The sequence below is a fragment of the Scleropages formosus genome, chromosome 11 (genome assembly GCF_900964775.1).
Source record: "Scleropages formosus chromosome 11, fSclFor1.1, whole genome shotgun sequence".
Classification (NCBI taxonomy): domain Eukaryota; kingdom Metazoa; phylum Chordata; class Actinopteri; order Osteoglossiformes; family Osteoglossidae; genus Scleropages; species Scleropages formosus.
Window position 1 is genome coordinate 5,559,274 of NC_041816.1, and position 14,259 is coordinate 5,573,532.

The following is a 14,259-nucleotide window of genomic DNA, read 5'->3' on the forward strand; positions in this document are numbered from 1 at the left end:
ATTAAACTAAATTAAATTAAATTAAATTAAATTATATTATATTATACCGACGCCCTGTGACGTTTCAGCTGCGTAATAAGGTCGTGTTGCTGCCTTCTGGTGCGCGCGCTCCACCCCGCGGTCTCGCTTTGCTTCCAGACGCCTCAGTAGAGCACGCGAAGATGGCGACGCGCGTGGCGTTCCGCTGCATGCTCGCGAGCTTTCCTTCAGCGCTGACGCCGCGCCGGCTGCCACTGAGGGTCTGCGCGCACAGCCGGGCCCTGGGCACGTCTTCCCGCGCGGCCGCAGGTAGGAAGACCGGAGTCCAGCCCGCCAAGCGCGAGGAGAACTCTCCGTCGTGGTGGTGGAGTAATTGAAAATTCATTTCATTTGTTTACTTCCTGCTCGTGTAACAGAACAACGGAGCGGTGGACACGTCGCTCTAGCACTTTTCACACCACCATTTACTAAATATAGTTAGTGGAGTACAGCTCGCTAACTAACTCTAACTGACCGCCGCGCGCTAGCGCGCGTGACCGAGAACTGCGACCTGGACATGGCCGAGTCGTTTGTAATGTCTGCCTTAAAAAAAAAATGTCTTACTATAACTACTTTATATGTATTGGCCTATTCTAATTCTGACTGAAGTGTTTTCTTTGTTCAGGACGCGTACGACGATGTGTTGGGCAAATAAAATGGGTCTAGTCATTTACACAGCTGAGTTTACAGTTTACTGCATCTCTTCAGGGTAAAGTTACCTGGCTCTAGAGCGGGAGGTGGAAGTCCTCTCCTCAGGGTGCAAGACAACAGTCCTAACCGCTGTGCCACCTGCAGGTTTCTCAGCATGTCTGCCGTGCGCGGTCTCTACGAGCAGTGTCCCTCCACACCCTCCTGCTGCCCACCTTTGCTGCTATTTTCTCTCTCTTAATGTCTCTTTCCCAATTGCGCACGAGTGGGTTGCGAATTGCTGCGGCCGGACTGGGGCGCCACGCTGGCGTCTGCCTCCTCTTCGACGATAACGCACGGATTCGGGTATCTATTTGTACAAAACTCTTCCTTTGTTAAATAAATTGTGCGGACTGAGATGGCTTTTAAGATGAGGTGACGGTTTGGTGCGGTTGCTTACCGTGTTGGCGGTAAAAAAAAGGAAAAAAATCGCACCAGATTACCTCTGGTCCTTAATTTAACCAGACACACGGCAGCTATGTGAGGTACCTCTAGCAAGACCAGCAGGTGGCGTAGTGGTTCGAGCTGTCTCCTTGTGACGGAGAGGTTATAAGCTGAAAACCTGTGTGCTGCTCCAGCACCCGTGATCACGGTACTTGGCATGAATTGCTCCAGTAAAAATTGCCCTGCAGTAGAAATGGCTTTAATTATAAATATCAATTCAAGTTCTCTTGAAGAAAAGTCCGCCAGGTAAACGCGTGAAAATGTAAAACCCTGAGCACATGTTGTTCGCGTGCTCCGGTTTGATCATTGTTCTCTCTCCAGACCGGCTCGATCCCGTTCTTTTAGACTGTGCGGTTCAGCGTTCGGCCCAGTTCTCAATCTGGTTTGAACCTGTATTTTTCTGCATGGTGTAATAAGGGGCGGGAGGCGGTTGAGGCATTTTAATTGCCCCTTGGGGGCATTTGGCAGTGCTGGGGCTGAGCTTAGAGATCTGGTTGGAGCTGTCATTGGTTCTTTTGGGCAGAAGGAAAAGGATGGTGATGAAATTTTAACTGGATTATTTTTGCAGCTTCAGTGGTGACTGAGCTTTAACTGTGAATTTGCTACCAGAATGTAACTGTTTTGACAGTTTTTGTTTTTCTGTCTGATCTTGGCAGAATGACTTCTGGCAACTTCATGTCCTCATAGGACCTCTGCATTCCTAAAATTGTGTTATGTATTTTACTGCTTTCTGGTACACAATTTTGGTGAGTTGTGCCAAATACACAAATATAAATGCTGAGTACAGTTTTTGTCCTGAGGGTCACTGACACCACACTGGAATACAGAGGTGATGTTCATCCTGAACGGGGCAGTAGTACTGCTTTTAAACTGGAGTACTTCTACAGTAAAGTTTTCTCAGTTGTCTGCAGTTCTGTGCAACATTTGTCTTTTGGTGTAAAACCTGCCCTTGTCACATCCTGAGTTTTTTTTTCTTTGGTGTGTTTTTCTAACCTCAACCCTTGTGGCCGTTTCTCCCTGCAGCCCTCAAATTCACAGATAAGCACGAGTGGGTACGAGTAGAGGACGGAGTCGGCACCGTTGGCATCAGCAATTTTGCTCAGGTAGGTAGTGCTCCGACATTTTTGAGCTGCAGTTCTCCCCGTTTAAGTACAGTTGACCCTTGAACGACATGGGTTTGAACTGCACGGGTCCACTTATATGCAGGGTTTTTTTTCCTTTCAATAAATGTATTGGAATTCTTTTTTTTTTTTTTTGCGACAACTTGAGAACTTGCAGACAAACTGCGTAGCCTAGAAATATCTAAAAAGTTAGGTATGTCATGAATGCAAAAAAAGTAGATACTAGTCTTATTTACTACCATAAAATATACACCTATTATAAAATTTTCTCAACTTACCCACACATAGACTGTACATGGTGCCATTTACAGTCAAGAAATGTAAACAAAGATGCAGTATTAAATCATAAAACTAACTAGTACATAGACAAAATTACAGTAGTACACTATCATTTACTACCATAAATTACACGCACTTAAGAAAAAAGTAAACATTTTCCAAAATTTTATGCACATATGTAAAATGCATACAGTGTGCAGCGGGCTATGAATCCAAAGAAAAAATGTCAAGTACAGTATACTGTATGCCATAAATGCATGAAATATTGACATTTGGTCTATTTTCTCATTAACTAACAATTACCCTTATCCATTATATAAAGTTAACTTTTTAAAAGTTAGTCCACAGAAGAACTGTGGTTCTGCACGGTTTGTAGGATGATGCTAATCATCTCCACGTGAGCAGTTTCTCTCCTCTAAATTTCGTATCGCAGTGATTTGTCGCGTATTTTTCGTTGCGTTTAGTGCAATACTGTAAACCTTGAATATGACCATGGGACCCATTCAAAGTGTTTTGTATCATAAGACTATTGATGTAGGTACTGACACAGACGATTCATCTTGTAAACACACAACATAAACTTGTATCGATAAATACAGTCCTGTAAAAGTGTTTTCTCTTATGATATGCTTAACATCTTTTCTTTAGCTTGTTTTTTTGTAAGAATGCAGTATATAATACATATACAAAATATGTTAACTTATTGATAAGGCTTCCACTCAAGTTGGCTGTAAGTAGTGAAGTTCTTGCGTAAAGTTATATGCGGTTTTCAGCGCCCCTAACCCCTGCATTGTTCAAGGGTCAACTGTACGTTTGCACTGTTATACTCCATTGTTTTGCTTGAACTTTAATAGTGATCATGTTCTTTAATAGTGGAACTGTAACAAACTATTAACAACTTTCTGCAGTTGCTCAAATTTTTTCCTTTGGTCTTCTTTTAGTCTTCCCCCTCCTTATGAAGGTAATGCGCTGCTGACAAACCCTTCGTGAAATGAATTCTCATAATTCAGACAGAATAACCATTAGTGTCAATTTTTAAATGTTTTCCTGAGCTCCCAAAAATGACACCCATTTATGCTAAAAGATTACCAAATTCCATTAATATAGACAGTGTTGTTTCAGTAGTCTTGGTTGCTATAACACAACTTAGCAAGATCTTTTCCCTTTTAATTATTGTGTGGGTGTCAGTCTACACTTGTCCAGCTCATTTATGTACTGTACACAAAACAAACATTCCCAAAACATACATAGTGCACATGACACTATATGTATTGGTTAAAGCTTTAATATAAATGACATAATGGTAAAGATGAAAGTGAATTTACATTTATTTACCAGATGCTTTTCTCCAAAGTGACATGCATCTGAGACAAATGCAATGAGTGCATTACATCAACAGAGGGACAACAGAATTTGTACTCGTAGAACAAGTTCACATGCTGTATTTCAGCACCTGGGCCTTGCGATTGGATGTGGGTTCGATTATTTCTTGGGCTGTGTGGAGTCTGCAAGTCTTCCTTGTGTTTGCAGGAGTTTTCTTGCACAGTCCAAAGATGTGCTTTACATGTATTCCTGACTAAATGGTCTGATGTGTGTGTTTGGTTTTAATGGATTGATTGTAGTCAATTTATTGTACTGCAAGTCCCCTTACATAAAGGTGTCAGTTAAATACTTGTTAGTAATTGCTAAGTGGTGTTGGAGAAAAGCATCTGCTAAGTGAATAATATAAATGTAGATGTCTTGTGCTGCTCAGCTATCTGGAGGTGCACAGAACCCAGATTTGGTCCTGATAAATGCCTCCTAAGCCAAAGTAGGGGTATTAAATGAAACTCCTTGTAAAAGCTGAATTCTTGTAACTCGGATGGCTACAACTCAGTTCGACTGTGCAATGCCGCTCAGCTGCCTTATTGTTAGTGCACAAGTTGTCATGGGGAAATGCTTCCAAGTTTGTAAATTATACTGTCAGACATACTTTAAACCAAGTGTTAATAACGGTACTGCCCTGAAGATCATGTTCCAGTTTTACATTTTCCATGTTTGTTTATCAGGAAGCACTGGGAGATGTAGTTTACTGTAGTCTTCCAGAAGTTGGGACCAAACTTAACCAAATGGGTAAGTGTCAGTTTTCACTTGATCGTTTTCAGTGCAACAGGACCTGCGTTGTATGTTGATGGCATGTGGTTTTCCTGCTTTCAGATGAGTTTGGTGCTCTAGAAAGTGTAAAGGCTGCAAGTGAGCTTTATTCTCCTCTTACTGGAGAAGTGACAGAAGTGAACCAGGATCTGGCAGAGAACCCTGGACTAGTAAACAAATCCTGCTACAAGGATGGTGAGTTCTTCAGTTTTATGAATGAAGCTTGAATGTTTTAAAAGAAGCAACATGCAAATGCCCAGAAACTCCCATGCAAACTTGCAAATTTTTTTTTCCCCACTGCAAGTGAAAGCCAAGAACCATGAATTTAAAAAAAAAAAAAAAAAAAAGTGCAAAGAACTAGCTGCTCTCCAGAACATTTTGCTTATTGAGAATACAGACCTCTGTCTTGCTTGTTTTCCTACCCTGTAGGTTGGCTGATCAAAATGACCATTGAAAAGTCATCAGAGCTCGATGCCCTGATGGATGAAGCAGCCTACGAGCGATACGTGAAATCCATTGAGGACTAGGGGCAGTGCTTGAGATGGCTGTAGTCCTTCCCATGCTAATTGTGTTTTAGGAGCAAAGGTTTGCTATCTTCTCCTGGCTTCTGGAGTGGTCTCCTGTAGCTGCACCGGGTTTAGAGGGTCAGGGCCCTGGCAATATGGAGAAGTATGATTTTTAAGGGGGGACAAAAATAGTCTCTGGACTTCATATAACTGGCCTTACCTCCCTGTTTTTTGATTTAGATTCTAATGTAACCAGAATTGCGAACTATGACAAGGCATAGCAAGTGTCATGCAATTAATTTTATAGAGTACTAATACAGTGAAAAGGGTGCTTGTTTCACTTTAGATGTTGCCATGGAAACACACAGCTCAAGGAATGCCTCAGGCATTTTTGCAGTGCTTCCATTGAGCTGAGGAAACTGACAGAAGTATGTTGGTGGGTTATTGAAAATTAAAATTGCAAACAAAATAAAGACTACATTTTGAAGCAGGTGTCAGGTTGGTTGTGTCTGTTATGCGAGCAGTCAGGTGCTGGGTGGGGTTGGCAGGCTGATTTTAAAGTTCATTTACCTTATCGATCAACCTGAAAATTCGGTTAAGGCACATGGACAAAACGGCCTATTGTCTTGTTCTGCTTTAAGCCTTAATGTTTGTATGGCAGCCTGACTGATTTGCTCACCCCAGGGCATGGGAGGAAAAGTGTGTGGTTTTGCCAGGTCCTCTCCCAGAACCTGTGGCGGTTTTGTTACTGCACAGGGGCAAAGCCATCTGCCAAAAACTGTCCTCTAAATTGTGAGCACCTCAAGCATTGCATCATGGTTTGGAGATGTGATCGGCATCTCAGACTGGCTGCTTCTGCTTTTCCAGCTCTGGTCATGTCCAAAGCTCATCATATTGAGGAGATTCCTGAGGTTCCCTTTGAAAGATTAACACTGGTCCATGTTGAGTTAAATCTGACATCACTGAGTTCACAAAAGGATTTTTGAATTGTGCTTTCTGCAATAGTTCCCCCCTGTTAATACCATGTAAATGTATGTATGGTGCACTAAATGACCGCTTGCTTCGTATGTGGCTTTTCTCTGGTGTTCCAAAGACCAGTTGCACTGGTGCTTTTAAAGTTTCCTTTACAATATTTGCCTTGTGAAAGACTTTCCCATGCAGAGTTTTGGAGTGCGGCGCATATGATGGCAGATGCATGGTTGGATTATCCAAATTTGGCAAAAGAACTTAGGTTAATAAATAACCTGATGTAAAGATGGTGAGAAAGCAGGACTAGATGGTAACAAATATGGTTGTGGTGTTATCTTTCCTAAGGCACTGTTCAACCTTTGTTCTGTCCTTGACATAAATGTTGCTGACGGGTCATGATAAATGATTAATGGAGGCAGCAATATCTCAGAAGGTCTGTACAGTGAGGGGGAGGAGCATTAGTGCATTTCATAATTAAGTGTTCTAATGTGGAATAATATTGGTCACAACAGCTGTCTGCTTATATATAGCCTTCCCAACAAGTTGCCTCAGATCTGAGAATTAGGAAGCATAGAAGGGTATACAGGAAGTGGCAAAATGAGCTGTGATGCATAGTTAAAAAAAAAAAAAAAAAAAAAGCCAGAAAGGCATGCCGGAGCTGAGATCGCAAGGCCCACAAGCTTCCCATCCCTCCTGAGCACATATCATTTAACTGTATCTGTCTGTTCATCCCTCTGACTACAGTGCACCGAGGTACATTGGAGCTAAACCCTGCCAAGTTCAGACCTGCAACCCCTCAACATCTTGGTCTTTTAAAGCTTCTCAGTCATTAGAGGTCTGAAAAATCTGTAGTAAATGTTGGGCTTGAGTCAATGACAATCACAGGTCCACCGCTAAGAGGCCCTGCGAATGACAACTGTACAGCTCAAGGGTCTGCTTACAAAATATTGACTTGCTTGTATAAGCAGGAGCCAGGGAAAAGCAGGGGCGAACCCTTAGAGAGCCATATAAGTAATCAATATGGTTCCTAGAAATTTAACTTCACTGGAAGCAAGTAGAAGGTTCTAAAGACTGCTGTAAATGTAATGTTTCTCAGATATTCCTCACTGCTGCATTGCGGTCAAACCTGCCTTGTTGGCCTTTTGAGCAGAAATGTTTATACCCTTGTTTCTTGGCTTGTAATCGGGCAATTTGAGCATAATGTAAACTTAATTTTCATGTTTATTTTCTAAAATGGAGCGGCCTGTGTTTACGCAGCAAGCCGATAGATGTCAGTAAGAGCACACTCAAAGGGAGGAGCGTGGGCCTAGGTTACTTCTGCCGTACAGTGGCTGGGTTTAGGGTTGGGAGAGCACAGGAAAGGGAAGGTGTCTTGTTGATGAATCAAAGCTGAAAGGAGTGTAATGAAGAAAGATGCACATGAATAAATGAAACTTAATTCCAGAGGGAAACTTGCTTTGCCTCAGCACAGAATGTATGTACATGCATGCATACAAATAACCAAACACATAATAGAGGCAAACATTTTGATGCAAGGGAGGGGAGGAAGGGATTGACATGACAGGATGAGTAAAGAGAGGTGCTACAGGGTGTGGGGGGGACACAGGAAGCTCAGTGCCACTTGATCATGAAGAGGTGACACCCCTGACAGTGAAGACTTTTTTTTTTTTTTTTTTTTTTTTTTTTTTTTTTTTTTTTTTTTTTAAAAAAAAAAAAAGTTTTTTTCAGTGAACTGAAAGCAAGTGCCACCGGTTCATGGGGCCGTGTTAACTTTTCATTGGCAGTGGAAACTCTGTGCTAGATATTTAAGTCACTGCACTGTGATCATACACAAATTGTATGTTTGCAGGGTCTGCGCTTATTGCACAATGTTCTCTGTGCAGCTACTGGTCCAGGTTGTGGCGATATCCCACCTCACCTGCTGCAACTTCCTCTTGTCTGTCCTTCCAGCCTCTACCATCTAGCAGTCCCTCTTGCTACAAAATTCTGCTGAATGAGTTTTGACCTGCCAAAGTGCGCCCATGTATCGCCCCTCCTTGTCTCTGTCCATTTACCGCCTATAGCTGCCACTGACAAGCTGAAGACTCCGCTTAATCTACATTAGTGGGTCTGTTCTCCAATACCTGCTTATCACTCACTACACCTCAACCAGACCGCTGCCCTCCCCTCTCTCAGGCCACCTGTTGGTTCCACACAGGAGGTGTAAAATCGTGTCCCTCAGAACTGCTGAATCCCTCTCACCAGTCAAAAAGGCTTTCAAGCCTCATCTCTTTCCAGATTGCTTCTACTTTCATCTCCTAATAGCTCCATCAGTGGGGAAACTGCTTTGACAACCTTGTGCATGTATCTTTAGTTCTTTGGATGTTGATGCCCAAAAAAAATTGCACAAGTGTAGTGTATCATGTACAGGTCAGACCAGTCACAAATTACTAAAATAAGTGTTGCAAGTCACCTCCTATAATGAATTATTTTATAATGGCAAATGATGAGGACCCCTGCAAGGTTATGATCTTTCTGTAAGAATGCAAAGCTGTCATGAGGCTTCACGGAGAGATACGGTATCTGAAGGTCTAAGCCTGTTTTCTGTGAGCAGGCAAAGACTGCTTTACATAGCATATCAGCAGCCAGAACCACTTAATGTAATAAATGGTGGATGTTGGAGAAAACCCCAAGAGGAGCTGGGATGGTCCAGGCGAAGGAGAGGTATTAATGAGATTATTAATATGGTCAAACAGACAAACTATGGTTGTGAATTATAATCTGAGAGAGAGATGGTGGTAGTTCAAAAAACCCTGGCCTTGCAGGTCCAAAGCCCAGGAGAAATGTTGTTCTTTCCTGCGTGTTTCAGCTGGTTCTGTCATTTTCCATTACATCTTGTAATAATAGTGTGACCCTTCTGCTCTCCTTCTTTCTCCAGTTTCTGCTGAAAGATGAGACTCCAACCCATTGAGCAGGAACTCACGTGATTTGTGTTGCTGAACACCATTTTTCCTTATAGTCACATGTTCAGCACCTTTTATAAAATATACAGTAAAATATTTCAATGGAAACTAAAGTTTTAGAAGATACTGAAATGATACAAAGGAAATGTAGGATTAAAATTTTACCACAATTTTACTGTATGTCATCCTCTTCCGATCAAAGATACTCCACAATTTCTTCACCAGGGCTGAGTATTTGTCAACATCTTTTTTTCAAAGGAGTCTGGGGGAAAAAAGTCAGCTTCCTAATACATCTATAGGAAAAAAAAAGAGATTTTATGACATCTCATTTACAGCAGTTGCCATCACATGAACTGCATTGATTTCAATACATATAATCCTAAGCAATACACATAAAGGGGGGGGGGGGAATAAAAAAAATTACTGAATTAAAACTCAAGATGAAGGAAAGCACTAAATCCCAAGGTGGGTCAACTTGTCTTAACGTTGAAGAGATTAATTATTGTCCCTCCTTTGTCATGCGCGACAATTTAAAGGCACTGTCCTATGAAGAGGACACTAGGTGCTAATGAGTCACTGGCTCCGGTGCCTCGCTGTGATTTACCTGCACGTTTGGGCTCAGTTTACGCAGAGCTTTCTTGATCGCCATGCATCAGCAATCCAAAAACATGCCCAAAAAAAAGGAACGGTGAACCAATTCAATAGGCTTCCTTACCATAAAAACCGTTCAAGTGGTTACCTTGCTGGAGCTGTGGTGGGCAGCACTTTGCCCCCCTACGCTGGACGGTGGCAGGAGCGGCTCTGGTGCGGCGATCAGTTGCTATGGTACGAAACCAGACCTTCAGTCTCCACTGAGGTTCTTAGTGCTGATTGTTCCTTAAAGTGTCTAATGCCTCCCAGTGTCTCGGTTGAGTGGTCGTCAGTGATTTTACAATCAGTTTCAGGTTGTCTTCTCTACCAATACCTTGTAAATTTATGGTAATTTAATCTAATCATTTGTGCTCATTTAATCATCTGTTCACCCATTAACTGCTTCTCCAGAGCTGTTAATCCCAGCAGCTTCAGGTACAGGGCAGGGTCCGTTGTGGATGGGACCGCAGTCCACCGCAGGGCAATCGCACACCAGCGTTCTACCCCCCCAACCCCTTCCAACCATAATCAACTTCCAGATTTGTCTGGATTTTTTGTTCTTTCAACAGTTTTGAATATTGAAGCATGGCATTTGGCATTTAACAATTATTGTAAATGTAATATTTTGGATATAAAGCACAATTTGTTCAAATAGTCACAAGGCTGGTGATAGTCATATACAGCTGAAAATAGAATTTAAAATCACAAAACATACTTGCCATAATGTGTGTATAAAATAAAAGTTGGAAATAAGTTTTGCACTGTGGATACATATGCCACGCTATGTTCTGCTCTCTGCTGAAGGTTTCCAGCTGTTTCCCACTCATCCTATTGTTTTTTCCCCAAACTTTATTAAGAAATAAAGTATTTAATTCTCAAAACACAAAAAAAAATTACATTCCACAAAACTAAAACTTAGACAAAATCAATTAATAATCAGAAACAGAACATTTATCATACACTTATTAAAACGACAGACACCAATTATAACCATTTCCTTACATAAAAATTCATCTTTGAATTAACAAAGACAGTCTGACAGACAACAAAATCAAAAAACACGCCATCGGCCACATAATCAACCAAAATCACTCTCCAAAAACTGTCAGATTCAAGAAAGAATTCGTAACTTTCTGTGTCTGGCAACAGTATCGCACGTTAAATGCACACCTAAATTCAAACTAAATACCTCATCCACCTAACTACAAAACACTAAATAATAAATACCACTCAAGCAGTATTATATATCATCAAATGTTAAAATCTAATTACAATCAAAGATTAAATAATCTCTCCAAACAATAATCCCCCTCCTCAGCTCTCGGGAGAGACCTTTCTCTAGACCCAAAAAAAATTGAACGTGGGGGGGACCCCACACCCCACCCAGGACAAATCAGTGCTTAACACACCTGAATGATCAGGTCTGAGTAGGGAGGGGGGTGCCCATCAAAACAGGCACTCTGGCGTAGTAGCAATAGCTGGCTGGCCCGGTCTTCCTCCTGATGACCCCTCAAAAGTCCAAGTTCGTGTCCTCGTGACCCAGAGAGCGAGAATCGTCTTTGGCCGAGCGGGACCCTCCTTTACCTTAGTCCCACTATTTCAGCATTTTTTATAGCTCTTACAGAGTAACAGCATTACGACGTGAAAACCACATCTGGCATGATGTACTGAGCTCTACTTCCGTGCCATGGTCAGAAATGGTCATTGTTACTCAGCAGAACCTGGGTTCTGTATGAATGAATAAATGCAATAATATAATAGTGGTGCTGACGAATAAACAGAGTATAGTACATTATGAGCAGATGAAAATGTAAAGAGTGAAACATTACAACACATTACCTGAACCGCTTGTCCCATACAGGGTCGCAGGGAGCCGGAGCCTAACCTGGCAACACAGGGTGTGAGGCTGGAGGGGGAGGGGGCACACCCAGGATGGGACGCCAGTCCATCGCAAGGCACCCCAAGCGGGACTCGAACCCCAGACCCACGGGAGAGCAGGACAAGGTCCAACCCACTGCACTGCACCCCCCCTTACAAAACACATTGAACAAATTCAGCCATAGAGGTCATGGAGAAGAGGGAAGCAATATGTGTCGCTGGAAAATCATAGGAGGGGAAGGCCTTTTCGGGGTCTAGGGCTTCTACGGCACGGCTGCCTCCCGTCCAGATGAAGGACGTCTCAGGACTGTGGTCCGGTAGGTCAAGGAGATGCTGCACTTTCCATCTGTTGTCAGTTGCTGCTGCTGTCGGCTGGATGGCAGCGGCGTCACAAGGGCCGCCCAGGGTGGGAGGGAGTTCAGAGAGGGCAGACTGGGCACTTGTTCCGCTGTCACGAACGGACTGGTTCGTACCACCTGCTTTGTTTGCAGAGCAGCTCTACGGAGAAGCTGTTCAACCGTACATCTGCAACCTTTTCCAGTGGCACCTGAATCTGTTTGTGTATTATGGTGCAACTCAGAAGCGCTGACATTTGGCAGACGCCTTTGTCCAAAGCAGCTTACAGTGTTAAGGTACCTGCAGTTATTTACCCTTTTATACAACTGGGGAATTTTTGCTTTAACAATGTAGGGTAAATACCTTCCTCAAAGGTACTGCAGCAATAGATGGGATTTCGGGGCAGCACAGTGGCACAGCGCGTAGCACTGTTGTCTCACAGCACCTGGGGTGGTGCGAGAGGACATGGGCTCAATCCCCACTCAGCCTGTGTGGAGTTTGCATGTTCTACCTGTGCCTGTGTGGGTTTCCTCTGGGTGCTCTGGTTTCCTCCCACACTCCATAGACATGCTGTTCAGGTTCCCCCACTGTGTGTGTGAGCGAGAGTGTGTTCCACTGATGTATGGATGAGTGACCCGTTGTAAATAGTGTATCTAGCAGTGTAAGTCACCACAGTGAATAAGGTGTGTGGGCTGATAACATTAACTAAATTTAATCTCCAACCTTTGGATCTAAAGGAAGCAGCTAACCATTGTGTTACCACCTGCCCCAGACACTGCAGCTGTGATGAAATTATTTTGCCCTATAAACTTATGAGAGAGGAGTGAGCTTATGGGGTCTTATACTATGTTTTCAAAGGCGGACTGAGTTCCATTTATAATAGCGTTTGTAAAGGCGGTGAACTGATCCCGTCCAATTGTCAACTAAGAGTATGATAATACTGATGGAGACGAGGATCTGACTTTTTAAAGAATCAGGTCATAGACAATATTTTTACAAACAGAAAAAAAAAATCAGCCTTTTAATTTGAAGCAGACCCCGATGGTACACCTCACAGCGACCGGTGAAGGTTCTTGTACTGAGAACCGTTTACTGTCGCCCCTTGCGACTGATGACCCTGTTACACTGAAATGTCAGTGTCATACATGCAGGTACCAGCACTCTTTGCATCAATAAATATCCACGAATGACCTCTCTTTGACTGGCAAATCTTTATCAGGTATAATGGAATATCTTAAACTCACAGTGTCCTTCATTTATTCCCAGATAATAATAAGGCTCAATTGAGAATCTGTTCATTTTCAGTGCTATACCCTTACATGACTGAGTGAGATGTAAACAAATGTTTATAGGCCAGTCTGTGATTTTCTCTCCATTTAAGGATTGTCATTTGGGTGGTAATATCCACACTTGAATTGTTCATGTTCCAACTGACTTGTTACATCTCACTTTGATTGTTACGAGAACATATCTATCCAGACATGGACAATAATCAATTTACGAAAAGAGCCGTACAGCCCAGTAAATAAGGATGTCATGGCCTTCAGCACTTGAGTAGTTTTTGCACTCCGCATATTTAATGGAAAATATCACTAAGAGTTTCTCTTTTGGGAAACCAGATAACATTTTGCAAAATTTGATGACATATAATGAAGTTGTGCACTGATGACCAAGCAGTGGGAAAAGTGTGTGACAGACCCATGGATTTCTCCTTTCTTGGGTGCCTTCTGAGACAGTTTCAGAAGGCAATATCTCTCCATGTCTTCATCACCATGTCTGAACACTAGCAGGAAGGGAGTCTTGGTGTTAAAGAGTTAAGTGGTAGGTTTCAAACAAAATGGTCATGTTTACATTTAGCAGCTGCTTTTCTCCAAAGCGACTTCCAATGAACTCTATGTAGTGTTATGAGCCCACACACCTTATTCACCAAGGTGACTTACACTGCTAGATACACTACTTATACTGGGTCACTCATCCATACATCAGTGAAACACACACACTGTGGGTGAACCTGAACAGCATGTCTTTGGAGTGTGGGAGGAAACCAGAGCACCCAGAGGAAACCCACACAGACACAGGAAGAACATGCAAACTCCATATAGACTGAGAAGGGATTGAACCCATGTCCTCTTGTACCAACCAGGTGCTATAAGACACCAGTGCAAACAACGCAGGGTTGCAAGAACATGTTTATTAGAATGACTGTTATTAGAATTTCACTATACATGTTAGAAGTGCATTTAACCCTTTACCTGCTGTTTACATACTACAGGTCAGTGATGTTTATTCCTTCAGACTCTTTGAGAGCACAGACCA

General features: G+C 42.5%; 1 protein-coding gene across 2 annotated transcripts; it reads left to right on the forward strand.

Annotated features, from left to right (window-relative positions):
* Positions 1–75: 75 nt before the first annotated feature.
* Positions 76–11,619, forward strand: gcshb (glycine cleavage system protein H (aminomethyl carrier), b). Of its 2 annotated transcripts, none has more exons than XM_018752659.2 (5): positions 76–288; positions 2,173–2,252; positions 4,598–4,661; positions 4,746–4,877; positions 11,591–11,619. In XM_018752659.2, exons 1-5 carry the CDS (start codon positions 162–164, stop codon positions 11,611–11,613), a joined length of 426 nt encoding a protein of 141 aa, XP_018608175.1. In that variant the 5' UTR covers positions 76–161; the 3' UTR covers positions 11,614–11,619. The 2 variants fall into 2 exon arrangements, with proteins under 2 accessions (XP_018608175.1, XP_018608174.1); XM_018752658.2 differs by lacking the exon at positions 11,591–11,619 and adding an exon at positions 5,112–5,678 and having other exon boundaries at positions 80–288.
* The last annotated feature ends 2,640 nt before the right edge of the window (positions 11,620–14,259 follow it).

Coding starts and splice junctions, on each gene's coding strand:
- gcshb (XM_018752658.2), top strand. CDS start 162: ATGGCGACGCGCGTGGCGTTCCGCTGCATGCTCGCGAGCTTTCCTTCA. Junction 289..2,172: donor GTCTTCCCGCGCGGCCGCAG/GTAGGAAGACCG, acceptor TTCTCCCTGCAG/CCCTCAAATTCACAGATAAG. Junction 4,662..4,745: donor GACCAAACTTAACCAAATGG/GTAAGTGTCAGT, acceptor TCCTGCTTTCAG/ATGAGTTTGGTGCTCTAGAA.